Below are 23,010 nucleotides of genomic sequence, written 5' to 3'. Positions count from 1 at the left end.
CTGTGGTCCCAGCTCTCTTCAGGTCATTGACTAGGTCCTGCCATGTAGCTCTGGGCTGATCCCTCAGCTTCCTCATGATCATTGATGCCCCATGAGGTGGGATCTCTCATGGAGCCTCAGACCGAAGGAGGCTGATCATTATCTTGAACTTCTTCCATTTTCTTATAACTGTGCCAACAGTTGTTGCCTTCACACCAAGCTGCTTGGCTGTTTTCCTGTAGCCCAGCCTTGTGCAGGTCTACTATTTCATCCCTGATGTCCTTAAACAGCTCTCTGGTCTTGGTCATTATGGAGAGGTTGGAGTTGGTTTGATTGAGTGTGTGGACAGGTGTCTTTTATACAGATAACGAGTTCAAACAGGTGCAGTTAATACAGGTAATGAGTGGAGAACCTCCCCTCCTTGAAACGCCACCTTAACATGGTGGAGGGGTTTGAGTGCACGAATGATCCTAGAGGCTATGTTGTTTTGGGCTTAAATGCCCCTGGTAGGGTCTCCCATGGCAAACAGCATCTAGGTGACGAGTCAGACAAAGAGCAGTTTAAGACAGCCTCGTGAGGACTATACGATCGAGGCACGTGAAGTCGCCCGGTATGGCGGAGCCGGGGTCCCACCCTGGAGCCAGGCCTGGGGTCGGGACCCGTCAGAGAGCACCTGGTGGCTGGGTTGCTCCTCGTGGGACCCGGCCGGGCCAAGCCCTAAGGAGAGATGCAAGGCCATCCCCCAGTGGACCCACCACCTGCAGGGGGAACCGTGAGGGACCGGTGCAAAGAGGATTGGGCGGCAGACGAAGGTGGAGACCTCGGCGGCCCAATCCCCGGATGCTTAGGCTGGCCCTAGGGACGTGGAATGTCACCTTACTGGGGGGGAAGGACCCTGAGCTTGTGCGGGAGGTCGAGAGATATCGACTAGAAATAGTCGGGCTCACCTCCACGCACAGCGAGGGTTCTGGAACCCATCTCCTCGAGAGGGGCTGGACTCTCTTCTACTCTGGAGTGGCCCGCGGGCTGGGGTAGGTTTGCTTGTTGCCTCCCAGCTCAGCCGTCTCGTGTTGGGGTTTACCCCAGTGGATGAGAGGGTCGCATCCCTGCGCCTTTGGGTTGGGGAGAGGTCTCTGACTGTCATTTCGGCCTACGGGCCGAGTGGTAGTGCGGAGTACCCGGCCTTCTTGGCATTCCTGTCGGGGGTGCTAGATAGTGCCCCTCCCAGGGACTCCATTATTCTGCTGGGGACTTCAACGCCCACGTGGGAAACGACAGTGACACCTGGAGAGGCGTGATCGGGAGGATTGGCCTCCCCAATCTGAATCCGAGTGGTGTTTTGTTATCGGACTTCTGTGCTAGTCACAGATTGTCCATAATGAACACCATGTTCAAGCATGAGGGTGTCCATCAGTGCACCTGGCACCAGGACACCCTAGGCAAGAGGTCGACGATCGACTTTGTTGACGTATAGTCAGACCTTCGGCCGCATGTTTTGTACACTCGGGTGAAGAGAGGGGCTGAGCTGTCCACTGATCACCACCTGGTGGTGAGTTGGATCCGCTGGAAGAGGAGAAAGTCGGACAGACTTGGCAGACCCAAGCGCATAGTGAGGGTCTGCTGGGAACGTCTGGCAGAGCCCTCGGCCAGGGATGTATTCAACTCCCACCTCCTGGAGAGCTTTCACCAGATTCTGGGAGATGTTGGAGACATAGATTCCGAGTGGACCATGTTCTCCACATCTATTGTCAATGCTGCTGCCCGTAACTGCGGCCGTAAGGTCTGCGGTGCCTGTCGCGGCGGCCATCCCTGAACCCGGTGGTGGACACCGGCAGTAAGGGACGCTGTCAAGCTGAAGAAGGAATTGTATCGTCTGTCGTTGGCTTGTGGGACTCCTGAAGCAGCTGACGGATACCGTGAGGCCAAGTGTGCCGCGGCCTTGGCTGTGGCAGAGGTAAAAACCCGGGCCTGGGAGGAGTTCGGAGAGGCCATGGAGAAGGACTTCTGATTGGCATTCGAAGCGATTCTGGCAAACCGTCCAGCGCCTCAGGAGGGGGAAGCAGTGCTTCGCCAGCACTGTTTACAGTGGGGGTGGGAGGCTGCTGACCTCGACTAGGGACATTATTGGGCGGTGGAAGGAGTACTTCAAGGATTTCCTCAATCCTGCCAGGGATCACACTCCTCAGCCTCCCTGGTAAGGCCTATGCCAGGGTATTGGAGAGGAGAGTCCGGCCGATAGTCGAACCTCGGCCTCAGGAGGAGCAGTGTGGTTTTCGTCCCAGCCGTGGAACACTGGACCAGCTCTATACCCTCTACAGGGTACTGGAGGGTTCATGGGAGTTTGCCCAACTGGTCCTAAACATAAAAGGCTTAATATTTGTATTTACATTGAATAAGGTTTTTAACAATTGCTTAGGCACTGTGTGACACTGACAGTGTCGACTTGAATCTATGTCAGTCTGTGGCATCTTTGACCAAAGCCTTGTTAAGTGTTCCTGAGTAAATATTAGTTCCCTTTCACCTTGGCACTAACAACCCTCACACCAATGTACACTCATTCAAAATACATGTGGCCTGCAGTAAAATCACAGGAATGGATCAAACCAGTTTTTCGCTTGTGTTTTCAACTGAATGTCCAAATAACTAGGCATTTGGACAAATGTCATCTGATAAAAGTGGTCTTTTTCTTAATGTATATTTTGTCCACTTTCTCTACCTTCTTCTTTTTCTTTTGAGCATTTTCCATCCATGATTTGGCATCATTGTTCTGTTGTAACATTCAGTTGTATTATAATTTCCACGATCTGACCCAAACTGCCACCTCTGATAAAAAGGAATTGGTTAAGATGTTAAAGAACAGTCCAAGCACCTCCAAGCCCCAGGCCTATCGTAAACTGGAAAATGGAGAAGCAACAGTATCCCTGTCCAGTGAGGCGAGTTTTGAACAAAAATAAACTCCATGTTACAAAATAAATAATTTCAAGCTCAACTCAAATATGTAGCTGGCCACCAGGCCAAGCCAAAAGGCTTCTGTTGGGGTCTGGGAGATTCTGTCTCCTTATCTGCCTGCTGCTTACTCTGTTCTACCCTAGATGGCGCCAGAGCATGGTGGTGGGAAGTTGTGACAGGTTTTTTGCATCAAGCCTCAATTTAGGAGGGTATAAGAGGAGTCTGCTGCCAGCAATTCGACGCCTGAGTGTTAACCAACTGTGGTAAACTCTAGCCCTGTGTAGCTTGTGAAATGTTTCCTGAAACTATAATCTTACCTGTGTATGTGCTCCTCCTCTGGTAGTCTTCAAGTACTGGATTCTGCGCCAGCTCACCACCTTGTTCCAAGCTACCTACAAGGATTCAAGATGCCCTTTCCAGATAAAATTCCAGCTGGCAACATTCTGGCTCCTCTCTCTCAGAAACCCTGTAAGCGAACCCTGCTCACCCTCCACTGTGCCCGCCATCAACCCACACACAGTGTCGTACTTTCCACCTTCTTCGAAAAAACTCACCTCCTGCAAGCAGCTTGTCAACCCGGATCAAGATCATCACCTCCTGACGAACTCTCTACTCACTTCCCCCCTGGCGGTTCATCTACTTATCACCTGTAAGCACAAGATCCCATCTATACCTTCACAATATCTCAGTTTAATTCTAACCTACCTGTCCTCCTCCTTGCACAGTTGAGGTGTTCCCGCTTCCGGATTCCCTACTGTACAATCTTACCAGTTACAATAAACCTTGTAAACCCCAGATGGCACTGCTAATTCCATTGTTTCACAGCAGCTCTCTCACTCCCATGACATCACTTTCCCTAACCTCGAAAAGGTTCTCGGGTGAGGTTGGTAATTGTGGAGGTTTCCTCCTTCAATGTACTCTTGTTTTCAAGTCTAACCAGTGCATCTACTATGCTTCCGCAGATCATTACATCATCTCATGTCCAGTCGGACCAAAAGAGAGGGTCCGCCAACTGTAAGGAGAGAGCTGACGGACCATCACCCCAATTCTAAGTCCCCTCGCTTCACCATGCCAGCTACAATCATATTTAACAATGACTGCCTCAATCTCTCCATTCTAATTGACTCCGGTTGTGAGCAAAATTTAATTGATCAGGCTCTTGTCTCCCAAGCCAAAATTGAAAATTGATCCGTACACCTTTCCTTGTTTCAGCTGTTTTGATTATGAATATGAATATATTATGTACAATATAGACAAGTTGATGAGAGATGATTGAAAACCATGACCAAAAGAGTGATGCAACGTTTACCATGCAATGTTTATGTTTCAGAACCAAGGATTATCTTGAAGAATCAGGAAATGAAGTTAAATTAGTCTTGGAACTAACTTAAGCAATAACTGGTATACCTTTAAACAACCATTCACAATGCAAGATCAAATAAAACATTATTTCAATAAAATATTATTTTTAAGAACAATTTGCTGAGTAAAACCAACCTTCTGGATGACCAATTCTCAACAGTGTTTAATTAGCTGCCTTTATTTATTAAAATAATATTTAAAGAAATATTATTAAGGAAATAGTAAAATAGTATTCAAGGAAATATTATTTTGAATAAGAACCAAATCTTTCTTGAGAAATTGGGCTTAACGGTGTTTACTTAGTTGTCAAGTTTAGTAAAATAATATTTAGAGAAATATTATTTCCTAGATTGAAACTAACAACCTGGTGGCTCGTTCTGCCAGGCCGGCTAAAATGTACGTTACTGCTGTAGCCAAGGTGATGCGGTCCCATTGTCCTTCCTTCAGACCGGGAAAACTGCTCCACTCGGCATCGTAGAGACATGGTCTCTGCTGGGAAAACTCTGGAACACAGTTTGCTTCTGTAGACCTCAGAGAAAAAGGTCAAGCAACGCTTGTACCTTAATTAACCCCGTTCATGAATAAATACCGGATTCACAAACAGCATTTCATTCCTACTTAACTTAGTGCATATGATCGCGTGATCGTATGACACGGATCCAGTTTGAAGAGTTATGTCTGTTTGCCTGCAAAAAGACATTAGCGGGCTGTGTCCTTCCATCCAGTTCCGCTGGGGACCTGCGTGGAAGAGGTCAGTGTTGCAAAAGTGGGGTTTTTATTCGGACAGTGACGTCACGGGAAGTCCGGTGTTACCCTTTTTCCTGGCTGTGCTGGAAGTAGGTTAATGTGATTTATTTTGAAAGTTCCAGAAAAGTTCTTACTGGCCTTTCATGTTGTACCCATGGCTGGGGCCCCAACACAGCCATTGACGGGAGTGTCCTTCAAAGAATCACCCATCAAACCAAACCCCTTGAACTGATCATTTCAGGTAACCACAGGGAAAAAAATGTTTTTTTTATTTTTCCCATTTCACAATCTGTTGTCTTAGGCTTCAACTGGTTACAACAACATAACCCACATTTAAATTGGTGTAAACTCTGCATTGATTCCTGGTCCACCAACTGGCTCTCTTCCTGTTTACAGTCTGCCGCATCCCGCAGAACTAATCCATTAATCTCAGCAGAAGGTGATCCTGTTGACCTCTCTCTCTGTCACCTGAAGAATACCATGATTTGAGAAAGGTTTTCAGTAAAACCAAGGCACTCTCATTACCTCCACACTGCCTATACGATTGTGCTATAGATCTCCTTCCTGGAGCCCCCCTTCCGTCCAGTAGATAGTTCAACATCTCTCGTCAAGCACGTAAAGTCGTGGAAAGCTACCTTAATAAATCTTTGACCGCTGGAATCATCCGCCACTCATCCTCACCTCTGGGGGCAGGGTTTTCTTCCTGGGTAAGAAAGATGGTTCCTTCCGCCCCTGTATTGACTACAGAGGGCTTAACCAAACACAGTAAAAAACAAGTATCCTCTCCCTCTCATTTCATCAGCATTCGAACCAGTCCACAACTCAACTATATTCACCAAACTGGACCTCCGCAACGCATATCATCTGGTCAGAATCCGCTAGGTGGATGAAAACCGCCTTTCCAAAATCCGCCAGGGGGATGAAAACCACCTTTAAGACACCCCGTTCCAGACACTCAAAAACAGCTTCAACAATTCCTGGGTTTCGCAAACTTTTACCGCAGATTTACCGCACTCACCTCCACCAAGACCAAATTTATTTGGACCAAAGATGTCAGTTCTGCTTTCCTTGCCCTCAAAGAGAAGTTCTCCCAAGCCCCCATCCTCGTTCACCCAGACCCGTCTAAACAATTCACACTCAAAGTCGATGCCTCTGACACACGGGTGGGTACTGTGCTGTCTCAACAATCTGCCTCACATCGGAAAGCTTCATCCTTGTGCCTTTTTCTCCCAGAGATTATCCAGTGCTGAAAGAAGTTATGATGTGAGGGGATCAAGAAATTCTGGCCATCAAGTTGGGTCTTGAGGAGTGGTGCCATTGGCTGGAGGGCGCAGAAACAACCGGTGCGGTTTTGGACCGATCACAAAAACCTTGGACCGATCACAAAAACCTTTCTTATCTCCAGTCCGCTAAACGCTCCAGTCCGCTAAACGCTAGACAGTTTATAAAATGTCCGACCAGAGAGGACAATATTCTGGATCACTGTTACACCACCATCAGAGATGCTTATCACGCCGTCCCACGTGCTGCAATGGGCCAATCTGACCACATCATGGTCCACCTGATTCCTGCATACAGGCAGAAACTAAAGCTCTGCAAACCTGTTGTGAGGACGACAAGGAAGTGGAGCAGTGAGGCTGTGGAGAATCTCCAGGCGTGTTTAGGCTGTACAGACTGGGATGTGTTCAGGACTAATACCAACAGTCTGGACGAGTACACATAGGCTGTGACTTCCTACATCAGCTTCTGTGAGGACAGCTGTGTACCATCATGCACCAGGGTGAGTTACAACAATGATAAACCCTGGTTCACAGCCAAACTCAGAAGGTTAAGACTGGATAAGGAAGAGGCCTTCAGGAATGGGGACAAAGACATATACAGAGAGGCAAAGTACAAGTTTGGCAAGGCAGTGAAAGAGGCCAAACGACTGTACTCTGAGCTCCAAAACCAGTTCTCAGCCAACGACTCTGCGTCTGTCTGGAAAGGGCTCAAGCAAATCACCAACTACAAGCCGAAAGCCCCCCACTCCATCAACGACCGACGCCTCGCCAACAACCTGAACGAGTTCTACTGCCGCTTTGAAAGACAAAGGGACAGTCCTGCAACCATCCCCAACGACACCCCCCAACAGCTGCAGCCACAATCCACCACCCCCACCTCCCCAACCTCAAGAGGGGCCTTGGCACCTCCAACCCCCACCCTGAAGTTCCCCCCCACCAGCCCCCTACCCACGCCAGGGACGGCTCTTTCCATCCAGGAGAGGGACGTCAACAAACTCTTCAGGAGACAGAACCCCCGGAAAGCTGCTGGACCAGATTCTGTCTCAACAGCCAGCCTGAAGCACTGCGCTGATCAGCTGTCTCCAGTCTTCACAGACATTTTTAACACCTCACTGGAGACATGTCATGTGCCAGCCTGCTTCAAGTCCTCCACCATCGTCCCTGTTCCCAAGAAGCCAAGGACCACAGGGCTTAATGACTTCAGACCCGTCGCCCTGACCTCTGTGGTGATGAAGTCCTTTGAGCGCCTTGTGCTCTCACACCTAAAAGACATCACCGACCCCCTCCTGGACCCCCTGCAGTTTGCCTACAGAGCCAACAGGTCTGTAGACGATGCAGTCAACCTAGCCCTTCACTTCATCCTCCAGCACCTGGACTCCACAGGAACCTACGCCAGGATCCTGTTTGTGGATTTCAGCTCTGCCTTCAACACCATCGTCCCAGCTCTGCTCCAGGAGAAGCTCTCCCAACTGAGTGTGCCCGACTCCACCTGCAGGTGGATCACTGACTTGCTGTCTGACAGGAAGCAGTGCGTGAGGCTGGGGAAGCACGTCTCTGACTCCCTGACCATCAGCACCGGTTCCCCCCAAGGCTGTGTTCTTTCTCCTCTGCTCTTCTCCTTGTACACCAACAGCTGCACCTCCAGTCACCAGTCTGTCAAGCTTCTGAAGTTTGCGGACGACACCACCCTGATCGGACTCATCCCTGATGGTGACGAGTCCGCGTACAGATGGGAGGTGGACCATCTGTTGGACAGGTGCAGCCAGAACAACCTTGAGCTCAACGCTCTAAAGACAGTGGAGATGGTTGTGGACTTCAGGCAGAACCCAACCCCACCTGCCCCCATCACCCTCTGTGACTCCACAATTGACACTGTGGAATCTTTCCGCTTCCTGGGAACCATCATCTCCCAGGATCTCAAGTGGGAGCCAAACATCAGCTCTCTCATCAAGAAAGCCCAGCAGAGGATGTTCTTCCTGCAGCAGCTGAAGAAATTCAACCTGCCAAAGACTATGATGGTGCACTTCTACACAGCCATCATTGAGTCCATCCTCACCTCCTCCATCACCATCTGGTACGCCGCTGCTACAGCCAAGGATAAGGGCAGGCTGCAGCGTGTCATTCGGTGTGCTGAGAAGGTGATTGGCTGCAGTCTACTGTCGCTCCAGGAACTGTACACCTCCAGGACCCTGAAGCGGGCAGGGAAGATTCTGGCTGATCCCTCCCACCCCGGTCACAGACTCTTTGAGACTCTCCCCTCTGGCAGGAGGCTGCGGTCCATCCGGACCAAAACCTCACGCCACAAGAACAGTTTTTTCCCATCTGCCACCAGCCTGGTTAACAAAGCCCGGAAACCACCTTGACACTCTCCCTTTCCCCCACACCCCCCCTTTTTTTGCTGACAGGACACTTGTAACTTGTAACTCTATGCGTTGCATTAACGCTCAGCCTGAACTCCTGCTTTACTTGCACTGCCATACTTGCACAATGATCACCTGCACTGTTGTATTGCTCTTGCATCTTATACTGCTCTACATTTACTCTCACTCACTTAAAGCTGTGCACATATATTTATATTATATTGTAGATATGTTTATACTGTTTAATTTGTACTGTATTGCACCGACTACGCCAAAACAAATTCCTTGTATGTCCAAAAACGTACTTGGCAATAAAGCTTTTCTGATTCTGATTCTGATTCTGAACTCCTGACATACCCATTGGTTTCTGTTATTCTCCCTTTTTAACCTTTCCATTTCCTTTTGGCCCAGCTGAAGAAACACTAAACCAGACACACTCTAACGATAGTTTTCATCCGATGACGCCGACAAGGAACCAGCCACCATCTTACCCCCCAGTTGCATCATTGGGTCGCTCAAATGGGAGATTGAGGACCTTGTACTCCAAGCTCAACAAAATGAACCAGATCCAGGAACTGGCCCACCCAACAGAACATTTGTCCCGTCCTCAGTTCGCTCCTGTCTTATCCACTGGTTTCACACTGCCAAATTTTCACCTCATCCGGGTTCAAGCCGCACCATTGCACTCATTTCCAGATGCTCCTACACAAAGATGTGAAGGAATATGTGCTCGCTACAAGTCCACCCACAAACCGCCTGCTGGTCTTCTGCAACCCCTCATCATAGCAAAACAACCCTGGTTACACATAACTCTAGATTTCGTCACTGGACTCTCAAGGTATGACCACCATCCTCACTATCATCGACCGTTTTCCAAAGCCTGCCATCTTGTCCCCCCTCAGAAAGTTACCGTTCGCCGTTCAGACTGCTCAATTACTGGTGAAACATGTATTCAAACTCCATGGCATCCCCCAGGACATCTTATCAGACCGCGGACCTCAGTTCATCTCACAGGTTTGGAAACAGTTCTTTTCAGTAATCAATGCCAAGGTTTTTCTAACATCTGGTTATCCCCTCAGGATGGATGTTAATGATGGATAATGGATAATGATGAAAAACACATCAAAACTGGTTTTGAAATAAATAAAGTAGACTAACACTAAGCTTCTGAACTGGATCTGACCTTAGCCTTATTAAACATGTATGGACAATGGTAAAAATCCTGGTCTATGCCAAGAAGCTGTTCAATTGAAATGAATATAATTTCTGATAAGATGAGAGGTCAAATATTCAGGAAAAAGTATACCGTGGCTTTGCTGATGGGTGTAAAACATGTTGCTTCTCTGCTACTAAAATATCTGAATGCTAGTGAGAGTTTTTTAACCATTTGTGCACCGAATTCTAGTTTTTTTTTTTATTCATTGAAGATAATCATACTTCACCAAAATCATTAACAGCCACAAATTGATATGGCTTTCATGCCATTGGTGAGTATATGTAGACTGCATGTTTGTACAGCTAATGAATGTGTTCAAGTAATTGCTTCATTCAGTGGTCAATACAAAAGCCTGTAGTTTTTTTGTGCTAATGTTATGCTAATATTTGTAGGAACCTAGCTTGTTGTTTTCCTCCCTCAGTGTAATGTTTTGCAAATTGGAAAATGCTTTTTAATTTTAGCATGCAAGTAATCTTGGGAAAAAAAGAGTCAATGCAAAAATGTAAATTGGAGAATATCTGTGTTTGAGAAACACATTCTTTCTCTAATTCAATATGCATTTTAATCCTTGTGATGCTTTCTGCATTTTTATCCTGATATAAAAGAAAATAAAACTGTCAATCAGTCTTTTCCCTGCTTGTGACCCTCTTGGACTTCCCTCCCTCTGCTTTCCCTTTCTGTGAACTCTTTTTCTCTTTATTTCTTTTTCTCTTCTCTATTTTCTCTGTTATGCATCTTGCAATTTATCCATTTAATTAAAATTTTATTCATTTCAATTTTAGCATAGAAAAACAGCAGTAATAAGTCCTCAGCAGCCTAGTCACTGAAACCGACATACTGTGACATATTGCCAAGATTATGTTTAGATAAGAGGAATTGTGGGACTAGAACAGTGTCTGTGGGTTTTCCTTGTGTATGTATGCGTGGGTTGAGAGGCTGACAGCAGCAGCAATCCTCTGACATCTGGCTCAGACAAAGTTATGAACACACACTATCTAGGTATCTATAAGATGGTGTCTTGTGTCTTGCCCTGTCTTTTCATTTTGATGTTTCTCTCCACATCTTTCTATCAAATTTTATCAGTGTAAAACTCAAGCCTGCCTTTATTGATGACAAGAATGGTGGATTTGTTGGAAACACTGCAGTCTTTCAAGCAGACAGAAAATGACAACAAGATAAAATCTTTCTCAATGTCTATTGACCTTAAGTGTATAGTGTAACACAGTCATATCTAATTTATACCTTGTATATATTTACTGCTTTCAAATAAAAAGTGTCTTTCTTCTCTGATAAATAGTTCTTCTTCTCATCTATGACTCATTTTTTGTCTCTTTTGCCATTGTGTTAAATAAAAACAAATTTGTTGTGAAATATTCTATGAATATTGCACAACAATTTCTGAACATGTATGTAGGCCTGTGTGTATGCTTACATGTATGCATGCAAGTGTGTTTTCAGCATATCGGTTTTACCCAACACAAAGCCTCTACTGGATCTGCTGCTGTTAGTTTTCATTCTGACTTAAAAATATATATCTTTTTAGCAAAATTCTAAAAGAAAGAATACCAAGAATTAGAAATGCTTGTAGTAGTAATGAAAAGATGTATTAAGACAGTTGAAAATATTTTACTCATCCTACTTCCAACCACAAGCCTTGCAAATGAAAGGATTGTACAAATTGGTCATCCTTATGATAATTATTTTTGTATTGCTCACCAACTTATAAATGTATGTTGATAAAAGATAATCGTGCTACTTCTCGTTAATCATGAATGAGTTTTCACCAAAAAACAACAAACAAATTCAAAATAAATACAGTCATTATTTATTATGAACATCTTTGAACTTTCATCTCATCTCAAATGTAAAAACAGATGTGTCATAGTGGTATAATTTTATTTTTTTTTAATCTATGCAATGTATAAGAGTACAAAACTTGCAGTTTTGGCCAAAAGTTCCGATACACCCATCATGTGCATAAATGTTAATTTGGGGATTTTAATCATCTGTTTGGGCTGCTCTTTTTTGAGGTGGAGGGATTATAAGTCAATTAACCCTGAGTAATTTTTAAAAATGTTCAAGACAGGATCATAATTATACATACAGGTTGAAATATATGGCCCTTAGCAGGTTACCAAGAAGCCACACAGTTGTTTTAGTCTTGAAGAGGTTCTCTGGAGGCCTGTTTGTCTTCTCATCTCTCCTTAATATTCTTAGACTTAAAAGGTTAAACATTTTTTAATCACCTAGCTGTTGATTTTATGTGAAGAAAAATATTTTCTTTCTTTATGATTTCACCAACTACCTCCAGTAACAAAACAGACCCCTGGCATGATGCTACCACCACCATGCTTAACAGTTGGTACACTGTTCTCAGGTTTTAAAAGCCACACCTAAGCTCCTCCAAATATAATTTTTTTCATCATGACCTAATAACTCAATTTATGTCTGAACATGAAACCTTTCTCCTGGATGCATTTAAATAGTATGTTTTCATAGCTCAGATTTCCAGTTAATGATTGATTTGGGTTTTGCTGTTTCCTGGGTTGTTCCTTAAAACATTTCCTGAGGGGATAGCTTGAATCAGGTGGTTAAAACTTTGATAGAGCTGGGTGTTCAAACCAAGCAATGACTCCATACACACATTAAAACAGATCTTGAATATGATAAAGCAGACCAAAACTAAGCTTTTGGAACGATCCTGACATAACCATGATAAAAATGCACACCAAAGAAAACAGATCTGTGCCAGGAAACCAAAAGATGACACTCATGCCTATAATGATGCATACTTCTGATCACCACTATAAATTTATAAAATATATTTGTGATAGTGAATTATTAAAGATATTAAATAAAGCTATATTTTTTAATATGGTTAAATCAACTTGGAATTCATTCTTAATATGTAATGAATTAGTAATTATTATCTGCAGAACACCTACTTCAAATTGTGGCATTATCTTTGGGAGGCACAGACCCAATTAGCCTGGTCAGTGACCTTAATAAGGAGATAATGATGATGTGTGGCAGAAACAAAATAGGCAAGATTTCTGAGCAACTCTTACAGCAGTGCTGAGCAACAGAGAGGAAGACCTTTGAAACAAAAATGGGGGACAAGAGCAGGAAAATACATTTAAAAAAAGGCTGATGACAATAAATAAGAAGTTTAGAGGGAAACGTGGCAGTGGATTTGATGGATTGATGACTAAGTAAGATGATAAATAGAAGAAGAGACTGAAGGATGAATGGGTGGATGCCTCGACACATGGCCCCGGGGAATCAGCCATTATACATGCAACTGTCACTCAAGATTAGAGGCATAATTAAACTCCTGTCGCATTGCGTGGGGCTCCGAAGTGTGCTGTGTATGCATCTGTATTTGTTTGTGCATGCATCTATATACCTGTGTGTTGTTTTTTGTGTGAGTGCATGTGAAAGAGTGTGTGAAATAGAGTGTGTGTGTGTGTGTGTGGGAGGAACAGACTGTGACAGAGATTGATGGTGAGGGGAATGCAGGCCATTATGTTGTGTAGCTAAAGCACTGATACCCTCTCCACCTCAGTGTCTGTTTAAGCTACTGGCCATACTATAGGCGTGGCACAGCTGACTCTGAGGCGCGCACACTTTCACTGACTCCTTTACTTTTAAATTGGAAACAAAGTGATTTTTTCAGGAATCTGGGCATAATCCATAACTGAAATTCCTGGTGCAGAAAAACACAAGAAAACAGGGCAATATTAGGTGTCATATACAGACAAGAGACTCTGAGATGCTCAGCCAAGATTATTTCCAATTAAGAGGCAATTCCGAGCAATTTTTAAAAGCCAAATAACCTGTTCTTTAAATATTTAGCCTTGATACTATAGGTTATCAGTGAAGCCTCGAGTCTTTACTTAAATAAATGAAAAATGAGGATGAATATGCAGACTTTACAGCTTAAAGAAGACTCACCAGTGAATCAGAGAGGTGGCACTGTCTATTCACCACTTTATGATTAAGGTTCAGAGGGTCGTGCCCATGAGCAGCTGCAAACCGAGCAAAAGTAGCATCTTTGCCCCATCTATGTTTGTGTTTTAGAGAGTGAAAGAAGCCCATAGCTCCCCCGCAGAGCTGAGCATCAGCCTCAACAAGTCAGCCAGCAGCAGCTACAGCAGGGGAGAAGGTCTGTATTCTGGCCTTCAAAATAAAAGCGTCAGTTATCTGCTGTGGCACGTGATGCAGGTAGGACGACTGGCCTCAAAGTTTTCAGCTTCCAACCCACAAAATGGGAACAACGCCTTGGTCCTAAATATTAGCTGAAGTTACCAAATCTATTAAACAAGAGTAAAATGGCAGTAATGATGAGACTTTAGATGACCTGTTGAATTGATCTTACTCTCAAGCTGATGGTATCAAAATAAAATGTGTTTTTTTTCTGTCTAAGTGAAGCATAGATTCTCAAATTTCTCATCTCATAACATTTTTCAGGCATTCATTTTATATTAAAAATGAAACTAACAAAGCCAAACATGCAGTTTCATCAGTTCTTTGTTCAGTTGTCTTTTAGGGGTCAAAACAACATTGAGTTTAAGAGTCTTTTTTTAATGTGGGAATAATTCACAGGTCAGAGTTAGATGAAAGTCATTTTAAGCTGTCAAGATCAACAACCTAAAAATGACGGAAAAGGCAAAAACTGTACAAAAATGCCTTTAGAAAGTTTTAAGAACGACTGATAAAGACTTATTTACAATATTACAGAAAGGTCTGCCTACTTGGAAATAACATAAAATAAATTATACAAGAATCAGAACATGTGTGCAATTAATACGAAAAAGCTTCAAGTGTATTTTTGTTTGTTGTTTTAGGCTCTCAAAAACAATCTCCATAAGAAAACATATTCCTATCCAGCGCATGATCGGTTGAATTAAGTCCTCAGAAGGTTTATGGTCATAATAAAATTGAAAACATTGATTATTAGGACATAAAAAAGGATTACAGATAAAATTTTCTCTGCAACATTTGACATTCATCAGGAGTCTTAGGTTTGTTTTTTCTTTGTTAAACTGGCCGCTGTTTTTCTTTCGCAAGGTTTTGAGGGAATTTAGAAGATGCTCTTTTTCATGGATAATAAATTATAAGAACCTGTTGTTCTTGCCTCAGGGTGCGACAGGAGTCCGGGAGAACATCAACATCCGAGTGGAAGGTGTGAACGATCGACATACAGGTGACCTCACCCTTCAAAATTACTAATGGTGGACTTTTGAAATCTGAAGGATTCTCCTCAGGATGGATAAAATACCACTGTCTTCAATAGTAAACAGCATAAAATCAACTACTGGAATAAAAATGTTCCTTTCAGTTCTTTAAGAAAAGCTCAACACTCCATGGATGTATTATTGTAACTAAAGATTTTGGTGTTTTGTATTTGGATGTTTCTGTTGTCTTTTCCTAATACCTTTCAATTGCTTTTATTGCTATATTTTTTCATGTTTAGACTGAAAAATGTTTAGCAAACATGTTTTAAAAGTGTTTTTGCAAGCACCTAAATTAGTGTTGGAACTGGAACTACTTACTTTAGCTTTGTAAGTAGATTGTTCTTAACTAAATCATCGCAACAAAGCTACATATACCATTATTAGGTAGATGTAAAAAGCCAAAATGTTTAACATTTAAATTTCCGCAGTGTACTTGGTGTTAAAGAAATAAAGTACAATTTGAGTGAATTAAACTTATTTAAAATATGAAATTTCTTTTTTACCTATTTTATAAGGCTATCTCCAGCCTGCATCTATCGATGTCCTGTTTCCATTTAGGTCTGCAACAAGCTCCAAGCAGGACATATTCAGTACTAAATCATTTTTCTATTAAAAAAGCTGGGGGTACATTCACTCATATTTCAGCATGTTGTTTTTGAAGTACTCTTTAGTCAGAATTTTTTATGCAGTTAGTTTTATGCTTTTTCTGTAGTTTGATTAAAGGAAATTATATATGAATGAAGGTCTGCATTCCGTTCTAGTAATGTCAGTCAGTCAGTCATTTTCTACCGCTTATTCCATAGTGGGTCGCGGGGGAGCTGGTGCCTATCTCCAGCAGTCTATGGGCGAGAGGCGGGGTACACCCTGGACAGGTCACCTCCATCGCAGGGCAACATTCTAGTAATGTTTACGTATGTTTACCAATTTATCTTCACAGTCAGGATTCAAATTGTTGCTTCCATCTCAAACTGAAAAAAAAAAACACTGTTGTTGGCATATATATTTAAAAACAACCTTTACAACCCAGTTGTTGTTCATAACTGTATGCACCACTTTCATAATATACAAAGCATTCAGAAGTTAATTATTTATCAAAGCAATTTAAACTTCTACTTGCAACCCTAAAGTCTGACTTTCGAGTCCAAACATCAACTGGATCGGCACAGCTGAAGTCTGAATTCTGACCAGGAAACTCAGAGGTGCCTCACCAACCCCAAATGTAAAATCCAGTATTGGTGCAACATATATAAGGTTGCAGTAATAAAATGTTTGGACTTCTGATGGTTTGCATGTTCAGTCAGTCACACAGAAAGCTTTGCATCAGTCTGTGAACTCCTTTAGGATGGGTGTTCCAGTTGATTGTTTAGACTTGGTATCTGAAATTCTCAAGCAATCCTACAATCTATTTGCACTGAAAGTCAGATCTGGGAAAGATGTTTGATCCAACTTTGAAAATCGCTGAATTTTAATTATTGAACTGTGTGATCAGTGGTTTTCAACCCTTTTAAAACAATTATCATCTTACAAAGTTTTTCAACTACCACTATGTTTTCAGAGACATTATGGAACAATAGTATAACAGGATATAAACCTTTTCAGTTTGTTGTGTTTAATGTTGTGTTTAATAATGCCCATATAAAAAACTAATCACGTTAATTTGTTGGCCTTTTTCCTTGCAGATAATGCAACTTTTACTGTTTTGTACATAGTGAATAACAACTCGGAATAGCTTGAGGAACCCAAGTCAGATTCCAACTACAGGGGTTCTTCCAGCAGATTTTTGCAAGGGGGTAGTTGTAAATTCCTACTTCCCAGTACAAACTGAACGCACCATAAAAGGCACCATCATAGTGCCCTAGCAAAAGTGTGAATCTGGGAAAACTAAAAGCGAAGAAAGAAGTTTTGCCATTTGTTCTGCTGTCTGAAATAATACTGTCACATTCGGCACCTTTATTTTGGAAATCCGCACCAGAAGAGCAACATGGAGGCGTGCTGTTTGACTTGACAGATGGAAGGCGGGAGACGCTCCTCACGGCTGTCTTTCTCGGTCCGTTGGTCCATCCCGGTTCCCATTGTCTCCCCCTCTTCACTTCTTCAAGACAAACCCTGAGGCAAGAAACTGAAACAAGACGTCATTTGGCTCGGATCCGTTTTTGCGCGTCACGTTTGGAGACTACTTCGACGGGAATTTAACATCGCTCAATTCTGCGCGAAATTTGCACAGCCGTATGTTTTTGTTATTGCTTTTGTATTTATTACAGTGGAAGTGTCTTTATCATAAAGAAGAAAGCAGGGGATCAACCTATCATCTGATGTCGGTTCTGACAAAAATAAAGAAAAAACAAAACCTTGTTGTGGACCTGAAGGGGAGATGATCCTAAGGAGGGGGACTCATTAAACAGAAGAGACACAGAAATCATCGTCCGGGAGGCTGACATATATCAGAAGACCCCATCAACGCTTTCAGCCTCCACTCCCTGTCTGGATAAGTCAGGACATTTAGAAGAAAAACTCGTGTGGAAAGAAGATAGCAGTGTTTGGGTGAGGATGTTGCCGCTACGTGCCCGTCACTTCCCCTGAGACACGAAGAGGAGAGGAGCCCGTTTATGTGTGGGGGGATTAAAAAATAGATACAAGGACCACTTTCACTTGTTTCCTCCACCTGGAAACAAATTACGCTTACCAAAGCAGGCAATCGGGGCATTAATCGGATTATTGAGCAAGAGATCTGTGGGTCCAGGATTGTGCTAGTTCAGCAAGGATAAAGATGCGAGTCAATGAGATGAGCCCTGGACGGATTACTAGTCCAACAAGGTGAAGTCTGGAAAAGCTGAATGGACACAGAACATTTTCTCACCAATGCAGGGGAGTTTTTATTTTGTTTACTAGGAGAAGACCTGTTTGATTTTTTCCTGCTCAAATGCACATTATCAGCCAGTTAGTCAAGATAAATCATAATTTGTTGTCTTGAATTCTCCTAAATTGTCCTAAAGGCCCTCTCTCCATAATTAATATCTGACCTGTGTTAAAAAAAGGAGACCACTTATAAGCCTTTCATCTGAAGGAGGTAGTTACACCTGATCACACAGGGGCTGCACTCTGCACTCAGAGGCCGCTGAGCAGCGCCTTCAACAGGGGCTGCCAGGCAGCCCCTCACTGGAGGGGGGTGGAGGTGAAGGAGAGACTTTGGGAATTATCTAGAGTTTCTGGACCTTTGCATAGAAGGAGAAGGACATCATGGGGTGTTGCAGCGGCAGGTGCACCTTGGCCTTCATCTGTGGCATGCAGCTGGTAAGTGTCGATTACTATTGATCCTGTAATGAAGATGATAGGTCAAGAGAGAGAGCAGCTTGTATTTTATTCATTTTTAACCTTGTAAGAGCTTGACAAACAAGCAAGTTGTCATGGGGAATCAGAGGCAGAAGCATTTTAAATGTGGGAAGTTGGAGACAGGTGGGTGGAGGAATTACTCAAAGGTTATAAATTCAGAAGTTAATAGGAGTGTAAAAGGTTACAAAATAGGGGATGAAAAAAATAGAAAGGTGCTGTTCATAGGAGCTTGAAGAGTGATTTCTTGAACGAGATCATTGTAATTAGAGAAACAATACGCTTTGCTGAGTTGCATGTGACATCTGTAGAAAAAGGGACAGCGTGAAGAGGGAAAATATCTGACATTAAGCATCACCAGCTGCTTATCTGTTCCTTGGTGTGCCACTCTTTCTCCTTTCACCATCTGGGTCATCGGGAAATGACACCAGGCTGCGATTAAGGGGCACTGCTGTTTGCATGCATCTACATCATCTGCCACCTCGTCACCCACCCAAAATCTCTGAAAATTATGACTAAATGTTCCTTCATGGCTTGACAGGGACCTGATGCTGTAATGCAAATGATTTTATCAGTTTATATTAATATTTTTGACAAATAGTCTGATATGATCAGATATACAGATATAAATGCCATTTTTAATTTGAAGTCATTTGTTCACTGAACAAATGAAATAAATGTTTATTTGAACTTCTATTTAGTAATCTATCATTTTCTGTTCCACCGGAATATAGATATGACATGAGACAAGAGGCCTATTTATTTTAGCCACTGGGCGAGGACCCATATTTATCTTGTTGCCACGGATGGTAATGGTAGTACAGAAAAGTACAAAAAATCAAACAAGAGAACTGCAGTCAAGAGTGGTCTCTTGGGGGTAGGTCAAGTCTCAATAACCCCCAGTTTACGCAATCTATAGTCCAACTGGTTATTTGGGAATGATACCAGAAAAAACCTTTTTGCCACCATCACAAATTAAAACATGTAAAGTTTGCTGAATGCTACCAGAACTTTAAGTGGAACTGTGAGTTTTGGTCGACCGAGACAAACGTTAGGACAAACATTGTTAGATTTGCACCAAACTCTCCTGGTGGGTTTGGTGCGAAACAAAGGATGAATATGTGGAGAAGTACCTCATGCCCACTGTTTAGGTACAGTGGAGGAACTGTAATGCTGTGGGCCTATTTCTCTTCCAAATGCCCAAACCTTGTCAGAAATCATGACATCATGAAGTCTTTGAAATACCAGGATATTTTACAAAATTATCTTGTGAAAATAACTGAAAATGGATCATTATTGGATACTTTAGCGAGATAACTTCAGCATGTGGCCAAATCAATTCAATTCAATTCAATTCAGTTTTATGTATATAGCGCCAATTCACAACACATGTTGTCTTAAAGCACTTTACAACAGTCAGGTACATACATTCCAATTAATCCTAACAATTGAACAGTGCAGTCGGAGTTAGCTTTTTATTCAAATTGGATACAAAGTTTTTCTATCTAAGGAAACCCAGCAGATTGCATCCAGTCAGTGACTTGCAGCATTCACTCCTCCTGGATGAGCATGTAGAGACAGTGGACAGTCACTGGCGTTGACTTTGCAGCAATCCCTCATACTGAGCATGCATGTAGCGACAGTGGAGAGAAAAAACTCCCTTTTAACAGGAAGAAACCTCCAGAAAAACCAGGCTCAGTGTGAGCGGCCATCTGCCACGACTGACTGGGGGTTTGAGAGAACAGAGCAGAGACACAAAGAGAACAAAGAAGCACTGATCCAGGAGTACTTTCTATGGGAAGGAAAAGTAAATCAACACCAAAATGCTTAATCTGACGCACAATCAAACGTTTCCACAGCCATCACAGTCCCCACACCTAAATCCTATTACAAAGACAGGATCCAGTACTCTGGATGATCTATAGAGAGTGTCCAAAGTGGAATGCTCAAAGATCCCTCTCTTTGTGTGCTGCAACCTTGTGCAATGTTATAAGACCAAGTCCTGACCTGTGGGCAGAAGGTGATTTGCAAAATAGTATAGCTGTACTGTTGTTAATTCTGTTAACAATTGTTTATTATAGTTAAATGTTTTCACCAATGCATAAATGCAGTTAATTTAAAGGTTTTTCTAAAACATCTTACAGAGCGGAACTATGCTCTTACAATAAACTTTAAGTTTATTTTAAGGCTTTTTTACACATTTTGAGATTCCTGATGCTTTTTGACTTAAGAACATCATATCTGTTTTATTTCTTCTGCCACACATTCCTTCTGGTCTGTGTCAGCTTGTCCAGTCTGCCAATCACCGAACACACTGCAGTTGCCCTTACCTGCCAATCACCTGCCTGTCATCCAGTGTTGTCCCTAAAGTTTGAAACGGACCCACATTCAGTCTGACCTTTGGGACAAATGCAGTCTTGCAAACAACTTCATGCTGAACTTTGACCACAAGTCGGTTGTTAGGTCTCTGTTGGTGAATGAGCAAACTGCTGTGTTTAACACATTCACTGCTTGAACCAGTGAACTGTAAAGTTAGATTCAGGCCACTCCTGGGAAGGGTTAGACCTAACTAAGTGGGTGCCTTGGACAGATGAGCTAATAGAGCGATAGCGTTTGTCGTAAAATATGAAGAGGGTGCTTTAATTGGGGCATGCATGCTGTTTGTGCAGTAGGGTATTCATTTATTCACCCATCCATCCATCCATCCGTTCCCTCCATTCTTTAAACTGCTGCTGGGGGGATGTTGAAGAAGGGAATGTGCTAAATATGTTGTAGTACAAGTGGTGCTGGGAGCAGACATTGCCCCACTTTCATCCTATAAATAGTGTTATCAATTATTATTATTAGATGGCTCGGTTTCTGACGTATGTGAAATCAGTTTAAAGAATGTCATTTTAAAATCCTAAAAATGATCACTAATAACTAATACATCATCTAAATATCAGTAGAGGTCAAATCCATCATTTTTATTCAACAACAGACTTGGAGAAAATGCAATAGTGTGCTTTCAAGTGAGCTCTCTGGCCTAAGAGGACATCTCAAACAAGAAAACATCTGTGATGATGTGAGAATTTCTGTGTTTTAAGAGTGCAGCTTTGTCTTTAAAACGAATAGCTTGTCCTGTTATTGTACAACGAACGCTAGCCGTTTCACTCTCCAAAATAACAGCTTAAGTATTTCCGAGAATGAGCATTTTAAAAATGTGTTTCATGTTGTTTTGCCAAGGTTACTGCAAAAAACAAGTATCTCTACAGTGCCTCAAATCAGCTTGATGTGAAATGTTGTGAGTTTTCCGCCTCACATAGCGTATTCTAATGACTTTAAGTTGGAAAGTAAAGGGGATGGAAAATATTTTTCAGATTTTATTTGTAAACATTTTGAAAAACATGCAGCACTTTCATTCACAACCATGTGGTTCTTTGTTGGTGACATAAATACTTTTGTAAGGTACTGTATATTAAGTATGAACAAGCTGCAGCTGTTTTCACACTGAATAGGTAAGAGTTTGAGACTCCATCATTGCCTTCTTGTCCATCATAAGAAAACTAATCAACATCCTAATTTATAAGGTTTTATGTATGTGACCCATATTGTGAGAATGTATGTGCTTGTAAAAGGCCTATTGTGCTATGAAATAGCACAACGCTGGGCACGTTTTGACTCGAAAGAGAGACACAGCTGTGTAAGGTAACTTGTTTACATCAGAATGCTAATGATATTGCCTCATGCAACGCACATACATGAAACACACCACAGTGCTGTAAATAGGGGTGCTGCGTGTTTCCGTCGGTGGTATAATGGCAACGCGCATGCATTTGCGTGCGTGTTTGTGAATGAGATTCTGTCACAGAGATAGTCATTGTGTCTAATGCAGTGGAACTAATGCGGTGCCACAGTCAACAACATGTTTTGCTCTGTTAAATGTTGTAATAGCTAAGCCAGCTGATACCACAGCTAGCTGAGCTAGAGGTCCAACAGTACTGTATGTTTATGACTTGGTTGTGCACAGTTAGCTCTGTTGGGGCTCAGGTTGAAGCCTCCTGATCGTCCAGGTTTTATCAAATGCAGCTTTCCTCAGCTATTCTTCAACACATTTACATCAATGTCTGAAACCACAATCCACTCAGTCTTTTGTGGAGAGCCACTTTGTTGACTACTAATTAAAAGAGTAATTGTTCTTGCTGGGTGAGATTGCACCAAACAGGTGACCATGCAGAGGAAAATAGAAAGGTTCTGGTCAGTGTGTCTGAAGTAGTGAGACTGACAGCCTACATAACTGAACAGAACTTTTTCACTCTGCTTAGGTTAATTGCTAAGGCATCATGTCACTACAGTTAAGGAGAAAACAAGGGCTTGGGTTTGCGGATGGACTGTATCTTTATGAGAAAGACGTTTTCAGTCCAACCAGCTGACTTTTTGCTTGATTCGGATTAATAAGCAAGGCAAGCTTAGGCAATACTTGGCTGTTGTACACATTTTTACAACAGTGGCAATAATAGTGGAGGATATAAGACTGTCAATTATTTCAAATATTCTAAGTTAATTTAAGAGGG

At 42.6% G+C, this 23,010-nt stretch overlaps 1 protein-coding gene across 2 annotated transcripts in view; it reads left to right on the top strand.

Annotated features, from left to right (window-relative positions):
* The first annotated feature begins 17,129 nt into the window (after positions 1 to 17,129).
* Positions 17,130 to 23,010, top strand: part of nkain2 (sodium/potassium transporting ATPase interacting 2) — a 151,538-nt gene continuing 145,657 nt past the window's right edge. Inside the window, exon 1 of one of the 2 annotated variants that reach the window (XM_047387775.1) lies at positions 17,130 to 18,421. In XM_047387775.1, the coding sequence (XP_047243731.1) occupies positions 18,368 to 18,421 (54 nt within the window). In that variant the 5' untranslated portion in view covers positions 17,130 to 18,367. The remainder of the gene's footprint in view (positions 18,422 to 23,010) is intronic. The other variant, XM_047387777.1, reaches the window with a different exon arrangement.

Source organism: Girardinichthys multiradiatus, chromosome 15, assembly GCF_021462225.1.
Source record: "Girardinichthys multiradiatus isolate DD_20200921_A chromosome 15, DD_fGirMul_XY1, whole genome shotgun sequence".
In the NCBI taxonomy this organism is placed as follows: domain Eukaryota; kingdom Metazoa; phylum Chordata; class Actinopteri; order Cyprinodontiformes; family Goodeidae; genus Girardinichthys; species Girardinichthys multiradiatus.
Note: the sequence above shows the minus strand (reverse complement) of the source record. Positions and strands in the feature narration are given on the sequence as shown.